This window comes from Labrus mixtus, chromosome 22 (genome assembly GCF_963584025.1).
Source record: "Labrus mixtus chromosome 22, fLabMix1.1, whole genome shotgun sequence".
Lineage (NCBI taxonomy): Eukaryota > Metazoa > Chordata > Actinopteri > Labriformes > Labridae > Labrus > Labrus mixtus.
Window position 1 is genome coordinate 9003560 of NC_083633.1, and position 13865 is coordinate 9017424.

Below are 13865 nucleotides of genomic sequence, written 5' to 3' on the forward strand. Positions count from 1 at the left end.
GTCCATCAGTATTAACTCATCCATTCATACACATTCACATACTGATGGTAGAGGCTGCTGAGTAAAGAGTCCATCAGTATTAACTCATCCATTCACACACTGATGGTAGAGGCCGCTGAGTAAAGAGTCCATCAGTATTAATTCATCCATTCATACACATTCACACACTGGTGGTAGCGGCCGCTGCGTAAAGAGTCCATCGGTATTAACTCATCCATTCATAGACATTCACACACTGGTGGTAGAGGCCGCTGAGTAAAGAGTCCATCAGTATTAACTCATCCATTCATACACATTCACGCACTGGTGGTAGAGGCCGCTGAGTAAAGAGTCCATCAGTATTAACTCATCCATTCATACACATTCACACAGTGATGGTAGAGGCAGCTGAGTAAAGAGTCCATCAGTATTAACTCATCCATTCATACACATTCACGCACTGGTGGTAGAGGCCGCTGAGTAAAGAGTCCATCAGTATTAACTCATCCATTCATACACATTCACACACTGATGGTAGAGGCCGCTGAGTAAAGAGTCCATCAGTATTATCCATTCATACGCCACTGCCGAAGCAGAGGAAGCAACTTGGGGTTAAGTGTCTTGCCCAAGGACACATTTGACTGCAGGAGCTGGGGATCAAACACCCGACCATGTCGAGAGAGGACAACTCTACCACTGAGCCACAGCAGCCCCATTGTATGAGTCTTATACATGTTAACTAATAAAGTTGTTTTGATTTCAAACACTGTATTGTTGTAACTGCAGAATTGTTTCTAGTGGATCTGTTGTCTTAAAAGTTACTGTACGAGGCATTTTGTGTGAAAGGTGAGGTGTGAGCCAGATGCAGACACAAGTACTGACAGGAAGTGATCAGAGGTGCTGACAGGAAGTGACCAGAGGCAGAGCACAGGTACTGACAGGAAGTGACCAGAGACAGAGCAGAAATCTTTTCTGATGCTGGTCGGATTGTTTGTCTGGTTATTTGAGTTCTGATTCTTTGTTGTTACGTTTCTTTCTGCACGTCAGACCACTTTATGTACGCTTGTTTTTAAAAGAGCTTTACAAATAAAGTTATCATTTTTATTGAAGTGACCTGAATCCGTTTTTTTTGTGACCATGTGAAAACCTTCAGCGCTCACGTTGACTTCAAATAAATCCATGAAACCTGGAAACATCACAAACATCTGTGAAGTGTGTCGTCGTTCCTCGACATGTATCTCAGCTCAGGAAGACATTTGTAACGTTTATCAAGTGGCTTTTATTTTGAAAATCACAACATGTTTGTCTCTCTTTACATCCTTTTCCTCTTAAGCTGACGACAGGAAGCGACTTCCTCCCAAATCAACACGAGGAACACGAAGCTGCAAGGATCCAGATCATCATGAAGGTTATAAAGGAAGAGAAAGAATTCTTCAATTCTTCCTCGTTTGTTCACTCGGTCGATCATCTTAGCAGCTCATCAACGTCACAAATTCACATCAAACTGTCTGTCTATGTTTCACCCTCTGACACTTTAACTCCAGCAGGTTTTAATAATGAAAGGAGTGAACATCAATATGGAATAGACATGAGAGAGAATGTTTCATTTGCAGCCAGGAGGGCCACCCCCCGTTAGTCCAAAGTTGTCCGCCTCCATAAACACCAAAAGAGAAACATGAGTCCTGTGTGGAGACGGAACAGCAGAACGAGTGCAGCTCATTTCTTCTTCCCCGCTCTCTTCCCCTCGCCTTTCTTCGGTTTCCCTTTTCCTCTCAGTTTCCTCAGACGACGCATCTCCTCCTTAAAGTCCTCGTGTTCATCTCTGAGAGGAAGAAAACAAACAAGCATTAAAGAACTTCGTTGTGAAATCTCTGATTAGAATTCTTTTAACAGGAGGCGCTGGTAACCTAATGGTTAGGGCGCCTGCCACACGTACGGCGGCTGCAGTCCTCCAAGCTGACAGCCCGGGGACAATCCGACCTGTGGCTACTCCCCCGCTTGTCATTCCCCCCCTTCTCTCTGAGTTCTGACCCTATCCACGGTCCTATCTCTAAAATAAAGAAATGATTCTCTTCCCGACTGACCTATAAATCACAATGTGTGTGAAGGCCATGTGGTAGGTACCATGACAGGAGCTGTGTGTGGGTGTGGTGAGCAGTGGTGGAGGCCAGAAGGTGATGAAAGAGGGCAAAATAACTGGTTCAGACAGAAGTGATGCACGTAAACATAAAGCACCCAAACTAATTCCTTTCTTGTCAGTAAACCTTGATTCTTATCCTGATTCTGTTAACAGTACATATCAGGCTTATCATTTCTGTTCAGCTTGTGTGAACCCTGACCTGCCGGTAGCTTCAGTTTCTGCGTACCTGAACAGACCCATGAAGCGTAGTTTCTGGGTCATGGCGTAGTAGATCTTGTGCTGGGGGTACCAGTCGTACACCTCCTTCCTCTGGGCCACGGGGGGCTCGCTGAACAGCTGCACCACCCTCATGGATTTAGAGTCTGTGGGACGGGCGACCCCCCCGAAGATCTGAGCGCTCAGTCTGGCCATCCGCAGGGCGTAGTTCGACAGACCGGCCATGGCCGCTGAAACAGAGAGGAGACGAGGATTAAACCGGGCGTTCACAGAACAAATTAAAACCAAGTGACGGCGGTTTTTGTTTCAGCAGTCTCAGACTAACAGGAAGGGTCTGAGCTCCTCAAAAAGAGGGGGAGGATGTTTGGTGTCTTTGAGGTCAATGCAGACTTTTAATGTTATCATGATCAGGTTGAACAGACCACACAGAAAAACTGTGATTCTAAAAACACTGAAGGTGTTTAATGAAGAGGGTCACATGTCCTGAGCACTAAATATCTTTGATCATTTCTGTACTGATTTTATTTTTATCTCCGTCTAACCTGAAGGGCTGACAGGAAGCTGCACACGGGATTTATAAACTATCATGAGGTGAAACAAGAAGTCATTAAGTCAACCTACAGGATATTAATATTATTTCCTGCAAATTTCTTGAATTCTTTGGGACATTTTTTTTTTTTTACGGTGCAGCTAAGCATCGCCAACTGCCTGCAGCCACAGCACTGAAGCCTGGTGTACGGCCGCCTCACCATCCTCTACGTCCAGGACGCATGAGGACCAACTGTTCTCTGCATCAGGACGCTCCCTCATAAGCGGACCTCAGCTCATCTCTTGCATCGTGTAGAAACGACGTCGTCTCATGTCTCATTCAGCGGTACGTAAACTCTCAGTATAAACTCCTAAAGTCATCGGTGAAACACTTTGAGTGAGGGATAGAGCACACAAGAGGTAGAGAGCGAGCAGGGAGACAGGGAGGCGTCTGATTGGTTCATCAGATTGGTACCTCGTGACAGACATTGGTTGAAGTTTTTACAGGATTACAACTGCTACAGATGACGGATTTTCTTCATTCCTTTTTCAGAGAACACAAGTTATTCATTTCTGTCGGGACCTAAAGACAATTTCAACCAGAATCTTAAAAAGTGGATCTGGAGGAAATGACCAACCCTGACTTTTAACATTCACAGTCTATTCATTCATCCTGTGTTACAGCTCTGGGGTAGATCCCTCTTTGGCACATTTTAAGATGATCCACATGATTCACGATTTTCTGACATGTTAGAGCAAACAAACAACCACTGAAATGATGCAGAGAATATGAGACAGAATATAAAAGACGTAAGCAGAGCTTTAATTTGAGTTTTTTAAAGTGTTTTCTGACAAAATAAAACTACCTGCATCATTATACCAAAACACGAAACACAACAGGTTAACATGATAACACACTAACATGAATCTCTTACAGTCGTAGGTTAAATATTAAATATAAGAAAATAGAATAATGAAGTGTGAAACAGCCCTCAACTCTTCGTGTAGCTCTTAGCTGTTAACAATAATAACAGTTCACATTTTCTTCTCACCTGAGTCTGTATTCCGTCAGTCAGAGTTTAATCTTTGCTGTAAAAATGTTAAAATGTCTCTACATGCAGCAAAATCTGAATGAAAACAGATTAAATTCACAAACATTCACACCAACGTTAACCTTCACTATCCACACGGCCATCACACACTCTACGGCGCATGACACAGTTCCCTTCACCTGATTGGCCAGTTTCTTCCACTTCCGGTTTAGCGATAAAAACGAATTGTACTTACGAAGCTTACTTTAAAAAAATAATATTACTTACACATTTATGTATCATGTGTCATAAAGGTTTGATTAACGTTTAAATTTTAAGTTTTTATTCTGTTTTCATGTCATTTTTTTTATATATTTAACCGCCGGAGGGATGTCCGTCGCTCTAAAGAGTCCGATGTGTAACAGTTCTCACATACCGTTCCGTTAACACCCCTTTGCCAGATCTTGAAAATATAAAAAGTTTACCGATATTATTTAAATTGTATGTGGCTTATAAAATCTTTATTTATTTATTAGACGTATTATGGACCACCACAAATAACCTACAGGGATTAAAGGTGAGAAAACTCGAGGCATGTACACGTACGTGATATAAAATAGAAACATCTGCCTGCTAACGCCTACCTTAGACCGGAAGTTTGTTCGCTGCTCTGTAGCTCTTTACACCATGCTCAGGATGGCATTTTATTTAATCTATCCACCACCTTTATTCAGACTGAAATAATTTATAGATTGGTTTAAAATCGACTGGTTCTGGTGACTTCTTATCGAAGTCTTCTAATCAAACCAAGAGTGTAATACAAACATAAATGTAAATGTTGTGTCGTATGAATCTATTTTTAATGAAATCAACACATTCAAAGATACATTAAGACCAATTATGTTTGTTTGTTCATTTAGAGTGTTTTAAAAATGTGTGTGAATAATTTCAGGATCCTCAATAATTCTTCAAATCTCTCCCATGTCGTCATATTCATCTCCTCAATTCCTCTAAATATTGGCTGTTTAAGTGATCTTATTATTTGCTGTCAAAACGGCACTCATTGTTTTTTAGCAGTTGAGATAATCTGTCAATCGTCAAATCTAACTTTTCATCTTCAAACAAGTAAATTAGAAACTTTCATGATTAAACTCTGAATATTGAGACTCAGGATTAAGACTCAGTTTATGAAATAAAAAAAAAATCACATCTCTTATTTAACTCTGCTTTGTGTGCAGCATTGTTATTCTGAAGAACTTCAAAATGTAAGTGATAAACGTTTCAGTTTATCACCTCATTACAGTTTATAAACAGCAGAGGGCGCCAGATACGCAGAAACGGAGAACTGCAGGTGTAGCTTCTTCTGGACACTTTTACAGCTTCACCTGCAGCTGCAGAGCGACACATACTGACAGGAAGTATAACAAGAACAACTCTGAAGGGATGGGTCAGCATGCTGTGAGTGAGGGTACAACTCAGGTGTGTTTACTGCCGTTAGTGAAATAAAATAAAAGCCTCCATGTGTTCTTTCTTATGTTTATTATAACTTTAATATTTAAATAATGTTACTGAATGAGAGTCTTCTCTGTAAAGGGGAGTCTGGTGCTTCAGCCCCAGTGGTCATTGAGGGTCACACTTGGGGTCACTTCATTGAATTGTCTTCAAGGAGAAATTAGTTTAGCAGCCAGGTGTAAACAAGAAATATAAAGCGCTTTCACACTAGTGTTCAATGCTGAGCGTCATGTGTGAACACAAACAGCTGAATGTTTCTCTCTTCACTCAGAGTTTCTCCTCGTATTTATTCTGCAGAAAGTCAGAGTGATCTGATGTGAGAACGCAGCAGGATATAATCAGGAGAATTCACCTGGAGCGAGTGGGAGGGGGTGGTGACGTTTATCCCCTGTGATCGCTGCACGACCATAGACTGTCTGCACGACCACCTCTACCATCTCCTAATGAACCTGCTGCTACATGTTTCCTGTTCTCCAGTATGTTCTTCACTCTTTAGTTCAGATTGAGATTCTGTTCAACTACACGTAGCATTGATAGAAAGACACATATTCTCATTATAGAGTCGAATAGAGGACTCTGCTGCTTTGTCCAGCACTTCCACATCGTTCTTTTTGCGTCACGTCTTACCTCAGGAGACTCCCCCCCTCCCCTCTGACAGGGATAGTCTCCCACTTTGCATGTGTGAACAACAAGGTCAGGAGAATATCCGGCGCACTCCTGAAATTAGACATCGCCCTATATGTCCTCCCACCTGTTGTAAATCTCATCACAGCCGTTTAACATTCACATGATCTCACCTGAGTTCGGAGGTGGATGCGTCACCTCTGTTAGCGAACACCCCCCCCCCCCCCCCCCCCCTCCCTCTTTGTCAACCTGCCATCCTCCTCCTCTCCCCCAGCAGCAGAGAGAGGGAGAGAGATGTTGAGTTTCACCTTTCAGAGTAGCCTCTCCTGGCTCATTGATTCTTCTCCTGGCGGAGGTGAGTCAGAATCAAACTCTCTAAAAAGTAAACGTCCTGGCTCTGCTGTGTGTCGGTGATCTGTGGAGCTGTCCGTGGTGCTGAAGTCGCAGACAGGTTGTTCTTGGATCTGTAGTATTTTTCTTCGCTAAAGATACCAACCTCAGTCATAACAGTTACAAAAACATGTAAAGTGACACGACTAGAAGGACTAAAGTCAAACATTACAAACGACCAGACGGACAGTAAACAAAACAAGACAGGGGCGGCAGTAGCTCAGTCTGTAGGGTCGGGTTGGGAACAGGAGGCACGCTGGTTCAAGTCCTAGTGCAGACCAAAATATAGATGTTGGTCTGGTAGCTGGAGAGGTGCCAGGTCACTTCCTGAGTACTGCCGAGGTGCCCTTGAGCAAGGCACAGAAATCCCCCCCCCCCCACTCTGACCTCTCTCCATCAGTGCATGTGTGTGATTCGGGCCTATGTGTGCGTGAAGCATGTCCCTCAACAGAGTGTAAAAACCAGAACTCCCCCTCAGTCATTAATGAAGTCTGTAAATGAAAAAGAAAACAAATAACAATAAAACCCCCTGTGTTCTCGTCATGCTCGTGTCAAGGCATCAATCTGCATGAGTCCAATCAAATGTAGCTCGAGAGACGAGGTGTTTCCAAACAGTCAGGAGGAATAACTGCTCATTGCACGTCAGCACGCTGCTTACCTCTCGTGTGGAAGCAGCAAAAAGTTAATCAGATAATGGATGCTGATGATGCACAATTCATGAAGCTGCATTATTAGCGAGCACAGACTGTGATGTTCACTGCGCTGCAAACAGAAACCAAGACGCACCAAGGAAGGAGAGAGCATCCACATTTGAGAGTGATGTTGAGAGAGCAAGTTGAATTTCAAAGTGAGTGAAGCTGAGAGGGAATCTCTGCTTTGTGTCTCCCTCTCTGCTCACCTGAGACCCGTCTGTGCCTGGGCGCCAACACAGCACTCGCACTCTTTATTTCAGTGTTGTTCTCAGCTCTCCGGCCTGCAGGTTCATCCCCTGACCTTCGTCTTCCTTGGAGGAAGCAGAACAGAGTTTCTGCGAGCGAGCTTCAGCAGGCAAGAGTACAAACACGACTCGGGGCCGGTTCACGTCGGTGTTTGCAGCGTTAACGACACGCAGAGCCTCCGTTAACCCGAGGCTAAACATGTAAGAGCTGCATGCTAGAACGTCTTCGTGTCCAACACAGTAACAGTGGGAGGTCTGTCTTTGATCCAGCTCAACACGTTTTCTTGCCATGAAGCAGCAGTAGTTTATCCAGCAGTTTAGATGTAAGAGAGAGGAGTGAAACATCATCATGAGATGGCAGGAAGGATCCTTCGTTACTTCGTTTTTAAGTGTTGAAAATGACACTTTAAGCTCTCTGATATACAGGAATAAAACTGTGTTATGTATTTTACACTTCCAAAAAAGATATCAAACCCCTGCAGATGATCCAGATTGCAGCCGTGCGACTTGTCTTCAACCTCCCCAAATCAGCACACATCACTGGGCTGTTCATCTCCCTCCACTGGATCCCAGTTACTGCTCACCTCAAATTTAAAACTCTGCTGCTCGCTTACAAAAACAGAGACGACAACGTCTCCCCCTTACCTAAACTCTCTCATCCAGGTCTACACTCCCTCCCACCCACTACGCTCTGCCAATGAAAGGCGTCTGATCCAACCTTCACAACAGGGTCCTAAGACGCTGACTAGACTCTTCTCCTCTGTCGCCCCCCGGTGGAGGAACGAACTACCAAACTCCATTCGATCTGCAGAGTCCCTCTGCACCTTTAAGAAAAAGTTAAAGATAGAAATCCACATATTTATTAAAGTATATCATCTTTAAGCCTACTTATATATGTTTCTATATATGTATGATTAATTAAAGGAGCAGTATAACTCTGATAACTCTGGCACCTAGTGTTTAAAATGGGTACTGCAATATAAATTCTAAACACTGTAGAGAGCTGTCTCCCCCCCCTCCTCTCTAGAGTCGATGCTCACACAGGTTGCCATGTGGTGGACACTGAAGCTTCAGTGTTTATCCAGCTCTGCATCGGTCTGTAAACCTTTCTGTGTTCTAACCTCTCTCCATTTTTCAAAAACATCTCCAACATTGATCCTAGTTTGAGCACGTTTCTGCTCGTGGAGCTTATTAGAAACATGCAGAGGTTTTTTATGTCGGGTACAATCACTTCTATCTGAACCACTTCTCTTGCCCGCTTCCATCACTGCAACACCTGTTGGTTTGACCTGATAACTGCTCTCATATCTGACAAACCGAGGGGCGTCCAAAACGGCCGTGTGGGGGTGCCTTAAAACCGCCTACCTTCTCTGGTCCAAACAAATCCAGATCATTCAGGAGCAGAATCTAAAGTTAGAAGGAGGACATACTGGCTGCTGCATTGTTGTCAGAGAAGCCAGCTCTTCAACATAGCATGTTTCCTTAATGTCTGATCATATAGTGAGGTCACTTTATCATTTCACTCACTACACATTCTGATTCTGATTGGTCCTTTAATGACGTTTCCATTTGATAAACTCTGTACTTGCTGTCAGACTGACCATTGTATAAAAATGGTCAGTCTTGTTAGTTATGATTGAAAGACCCCAATAAAAATAAAAATATAGCAAACTCTGCAGTGTTGTTGCCTTTATGTTGTGCCTTTTATTTTGAAAGTCTGCCTATAACCACACCCTGTAATTATTTGGAATATGAAGTTGAGAACAGCAGTGGTATCTTCATCGGTGTTTTTAAAGTGTGTTGTCAGACAGGATGTAGCCGGTGAGCTAACGCGGCTCTCGTGCAGACAGCCCGCTGCTGATTGGCTCGTGCTGTGGCCTGCTCTGAAGCAGCTGCCGTCATCCTTCAGACGTGCTGAGGATGCTGACTGAGCTCCACTGTCCCCTCTGCTGACGGACTGCGGCGACCCGGACACATCAGGTACATTTCAGGGGCCGAACAAAGCGGCTCTGTGTCGTGAAAAGACGGCTCGTGTTGTGATTGAGTGTTTGTCTGAACGCAGCTGCTCGATCCCCTGTTTGTGTCCGCAGCTGCTCCTTTGAATGCACCGTTTGTTTCAGTGGGTGGGTGATGTAGGGAGGGGGGGGGGGGGGGGGGGGGGGGGTGCTCTGTGTCAAATGAACGTGTTTGAATAAAGATGTGACTGATCGTGTGTTCGCTGTGTTCCTGTCAGGCCGATGGACGCCGGAGATTCGGGGTCTGAGACGAGATAAACGTCCTCTTGCCTCCGCCGAGCTGCTGCAGCGCCCCGCGCACGAGGAAAACACGGTGTCATTACGGGATATAACTGTTTCCTTTCACCGGCGAGCTTCGTCACAGGAAAAAAAAAAAAAAAAAAAAAAAGGGTTGAGAACGTCTCCAGCTCCTCGGTTATGGTCCCGGCGCGTCGCTCCGGCGGTGATGTGAGCTGAGCTGGCGGGACGCCGCAGAGGAGCTGTCCGTCTGTCGAGGTGCTGATGCGGCTGTGACAGAAGCGAGCATGGCTGCCGGGAAGTTGCTGCTGTACGCCGGGCTCTCTCTGTCTCTGTGCGCCCTGGGCATGCTGGCCGTGGCGATGTGCTCCGACCACTGGTACGAGACCGACGCCAGGAGATACCGGGACCGCTGCCGGAGCTTCTCCAGCCGCCGCAAGGACCCGGGATTCATCTACATCCCCAACAACAGCCTGCCGCTGCGGGCCAGCCGGAGCAGCCCGCCCCGCTGGGAGGAGAAGCTGCTGCTGGCCCGGAACCGGCGGCAGCTGTTCGCCATGAGCGCCGCGGATGAGTGCAGCCGGCAGTACAACTCCACCAACATGGGGCTGTGGAGGAGGTGCCACCGGCTGGGCTTCGACCAGGAGATCGAGGACCTGATCCGGAAAGGTAAGAACGACGTGAAGAGCGTCACAAGCTGCCGCTGAGACACGTATCACAAGACGGTTTATTACTCTGCTTGGTGCTGAGGGCGAACAAGGGCACGAACTGTGTTCTGCTCGTCAGTGTGAAGGCATGCAGTGTGTGTCTGTGTGTGTGTGTGTGTGTGTGTGTGTGTGTGTGTGTGTGAGGGATGAACGGCCCTGCCTCTTGTTTTCATGCTTCATGTTCATCCTGACGCTGGAGGAGAGGACTGAGGCCTGCATGCTGTCAGGAACATCAAGAGGCTCTGCTGGTTTTCACATCTGGATATTTGTGCAATGCTCTTTTTTTTTTTTTTGCTTCACATGTCTCGGTTTCACTCTTTAAGTTTGGCCTTTTTTTCCATGAACGACAGTGCCTCGAGGACAGGGAAGTAAAACATGAACCAACTTGATGGTTTGGTGAGCCTGAGCGGGGGTCATGAAATCCTCAACATCTCCCGATCGCAGGCTCGCAGAAGGTGAAGACTTGGATGCTTTTCAGTGTCGACATTTAAAGATGAAATCCTTCGAGTGGTTTTCTGTACATCCAGGAAGACGCTGGAGTTTAGAGGCAGACACTGATATCCGCGTTGGGAGTTATTGCCCTCTTATCAGGACCCTTTAGATTTGTCATCATTTCTAGTTGTGACTCGGATGGAGGTCCTGAGCGGGACATTTGACAGTGTAGACGATCGAAAAGTGCTGTCTGATGGACAAACCATGTCGCGGTGGTATTAGACCTCATTCACAGACATGTCTTCGGCTGTGTTACAAAGAGCCACTCACAGCTGTTATCTGATTGGCTGCACTTGGAAAGGTCAGCAGCAGCAGCACAGGTCAGAGTAAGGTGGTCAAAGTTTTCATCCTTTTTTTTTTTTTTTGATGCCAATGCGTTTTTTAGAACGACACGATGGCTGTTATTTTAACGACCTTATGTTTGGACTCTAAAGTTTACTAGCTCTTAGATCTGCTGCAGGAAGTGAACAGAAAACCTGCTGTCAGTTTTTTTTTAAAAGCGTCCGGCGTAAAGACGCACAAAGGCTGATGGTTAGCGTTCCTCCTGAAGCGTCCCAGGAGGTTCTTCGTCACTCGGTGCAGATACAAGTCATTCAAACAAGCTGGATCCTGTCTTCATGGCTTCTCTGGTCTGAGTCCAAGCTGGGAGAGGAGGGAGAGGATGTGTGTGTGTGTGTGTGTGTGTGTACGTGTGTGTATGCTCACTGAATGCTTCAGTGTGAATATGTGTGTTTGTGCTGCAGCTGTGCCTCCTTTGAGGATGCATCAACAGCCCTGATGGTTTTCCATCTGCAGTGATGTGCAGCTCATAGTGTGTGTTTGCATTGTGTTGTGTGTGTGTGTACAGCGCTCAGTGTGTGCGTGTGTGTGTGTGCGTGTGTGTGTGTGTGTGTGTGTGTGTGCGTGTGTGTGTGCTCAGGGATGAGATGGATGCCTCCACAGAGGGTGGTGGTCAGATGGGGGCTCTGAGCTCCGTCAGGATGAAGAGTAGATCGATGTTCCTCTTCATCATGCAGCTCGTCATCACTTCACACTGACGGCTCCATACGAGAGACTGCAGAGGACGTTTATCTACGTTGCCGTGCGATAAACGCTCTGCTGCTCTTTTTGGAGTGTTTTGGCGTAATAAACCTTTGACTGCTGCTGTGACGTCCATTGTTTGTTTTTTTTACACCAAAGACAAAACAGATCTCGCTGCCAGTTCTGCTGCTGGAGGTAAAGCCAGTCCCTGCTAAAGTCCGAAAGACGAATGTCTCTTGTCTCTGCTGCTGCTAATGCTAAACTAGCACTAATGCTGCAAAAAAAAAAAAAACAACTGCTGCTGCTTCTTCCACTGTTCAGGCTCAGGTTACTTTCTTTGTTCCCTGTAGGTAAATCTGGTTACAGGGAGAGTCTCAATAACGCACAGACAATACGGCAACATAAAAAGTGCAGATGCGTGGCTTTATGGGTAAAAGTGCGGACGTGACTAAAGTGCGTTGAGTCCAGTCACAGAATATGATGAACAAGTCGCTCTGAAAAGCCTCGACTGAGTTTAGATGCTGCTGACCGTTTCCTTAAAGACTCCTGCGAACAAAGGGTCGTCATGATAACCGAGTTTAAACTGTTACATGCTGCCAGTTCAAATCAATACGATGTCGACACGAGTTTGATACCACGGCAAGACAAAAACACCCGCTATCAAGTCATGCATTGGTTTTAATTGTGGATAATTGCAGACAAACTCCTACACAAATACATTGGCAAAATTTCAGATTTCTCTCTCTCTCTCTCTCTCTCGTTTGACAATATGACTGAGGATCGTGATGATATGGATCATTAAGCTAACAGGGACTGTATCGCTGTGGGATCAAAAGGTATTGAAGTGGTTTAAAAGCTCAGGAGTCCACGTCAGTTTAGCTCCCACCTTTACTTCTAATCATAACCCTCGCTGGTTGCACTTTTGTTGAACAGTTCTCGGCTCTCTCCGACCTGTGACCTGTCATTCCCACAAAGGTCATCATGTCCCTGACCTCATTATCCTGCTTCTTCTTCTTCTTCTTCTTCTTCTTTAACTTCCTCTTCTGGCTCTCGGGTATCTGTGAACCTCGACTCCCACTCCTTCCCTCGCTTACCAACCACTCAAACTTCCACTTCTTATCCTCCCTCTTGTGCTGGTGTTTCTGCTCGTGCCACTAAACGTAGCGTGCTGCTTACTACGACAGATACTTAAAGCTCCCGGATCTGAACTGCTAAGCTAGCCGGCCGCTGCTGCTGCTGCTGCTGCGAGAGTTCCTTCAAGGTCACGGCGGCTTCTTCAAACGCTGGTGTTGTTATTGCGAAGGAGGAGACACCGTCTGCAGACCCGCTCGTCCACCGTTCGTTGTTTCATTTTTGAGTATTTTCGAGCCTGTTGTGTTTTTTTTCCTGCCCTCCAACCTTTGACTCACCGCTTCACATTCACGGTAGCTTCCACTGAGACGAGATGTTAAGCCCCGTGCTGATTCTGCGTGTTGTACAAAGAACATAATTCTCTTTTTTTTTTTTTTTTTTTGCGGGATTTGTTGAGGTCAGAAGTCAGGGGAAAACACCACAAAGCTTTATCTCTACACGCCGTTTGACTTTTATTCCCCTTTAATCCATGCAGTCCAACCGCACGCTGGATCAAATCTGCAGCTTCATGGCAGCTCCACACTATTTTCGGGTTCTCCTGTGACACATTAGCAACACATCTGATGAGTCACGTCCTCTCTCGCGCTGTTTGGATATAAATAAAGATGATATTTGTAGTCATATGTAAGAGATGAATCACAATCTGAGAGCACGTATCGTCTCCACTCACGCTGACATTTAACTTCATCTTTAACTTTTTCCTTCCTCGTCTGACACAGACACTAATGAAGCTCGCTCATTCATCTTACCTGAAGCAGGAGAGTGGCGGCAGAGGTCCACACACACACACACACACACACACACACACACAGAGAATCAGAGTGTGCGTGTGTGTTGTGAATAGGGGGGTGGAGTGGGTGGCTGTGGGTTATGCGCTCAGCGTTAGAGGGATGATGACGAGTGTTT

At 45.7% G+C, this 13865-nt stretch overlaps 2 protein-coding genes across 2 annotated transcripts in view; one reads left to right on the forward strand and one right to left on the reverse strand.

Annotated features, from left to right (window-relative positions):
- Nucleotides 1-1234: 1234 nt before the first annotated feature.
- On the reverse strand, nucleotides 1235-4079 carry mrps33 (mitochondrial ribosomal protein S33). The gene is made up of 3 exons (XM_061030059.1): nucleotides 3916-4079; nucleotides 2346-2565; nucleotides 1235-1801 (listed from the first exon to the last, which is right to left on the reverse strand). The coding sequence occupies exons 2-3, from the start codon at nucleotides 2558-2560 to the stop codon at nucleotides 1696-1698; spliced, it is 321 nt and encodes a 106-aa protein (XP_060886042.1). The 5' UTR covers nucleotides 2561-2565; nucleotides 3916-4079; the 3' UTR covers nucleotides 1235-1695.
- Nucleotides 4080-9621: 5542 nt separating this feature from the next.
- Nucleotides 9622-13865, forward strand: part of tmem178bb (transmembrane protein 178Bb) — a 78247-nt gene continuing 74003 nt past the window's right edge. The window contains exon 1 of the mRNA XM_061029977.1: nucleotides 9622-10278. Coding sequence (XP_060885960.1) covers nucleotides 9897-10278 — 382 coding nt within the window. The 5' untranslated portion in view covers nucleotides 9622-9896. The remainder of the gene's footprint in view (nucleotides 10279-13865) is intronic.

Excerpts from the sequence above, each read along its gene's own strand:
- mrps33 (XM_061030059.1), bottom strand. The coding sequence starts at position 2,560 with ATGGCCGGTCTGTCGAACTACGCCCTGCGGATGGCCAGACTGAGCGCT. Across the intron at positions 1,802-2,345 it reads CGCTTCATGGGTCTGTTCAG|AGATGAACACGAGGACTTTA; the intron begins GTACGCAGAAAC and ends TCTTCCTCTCAG.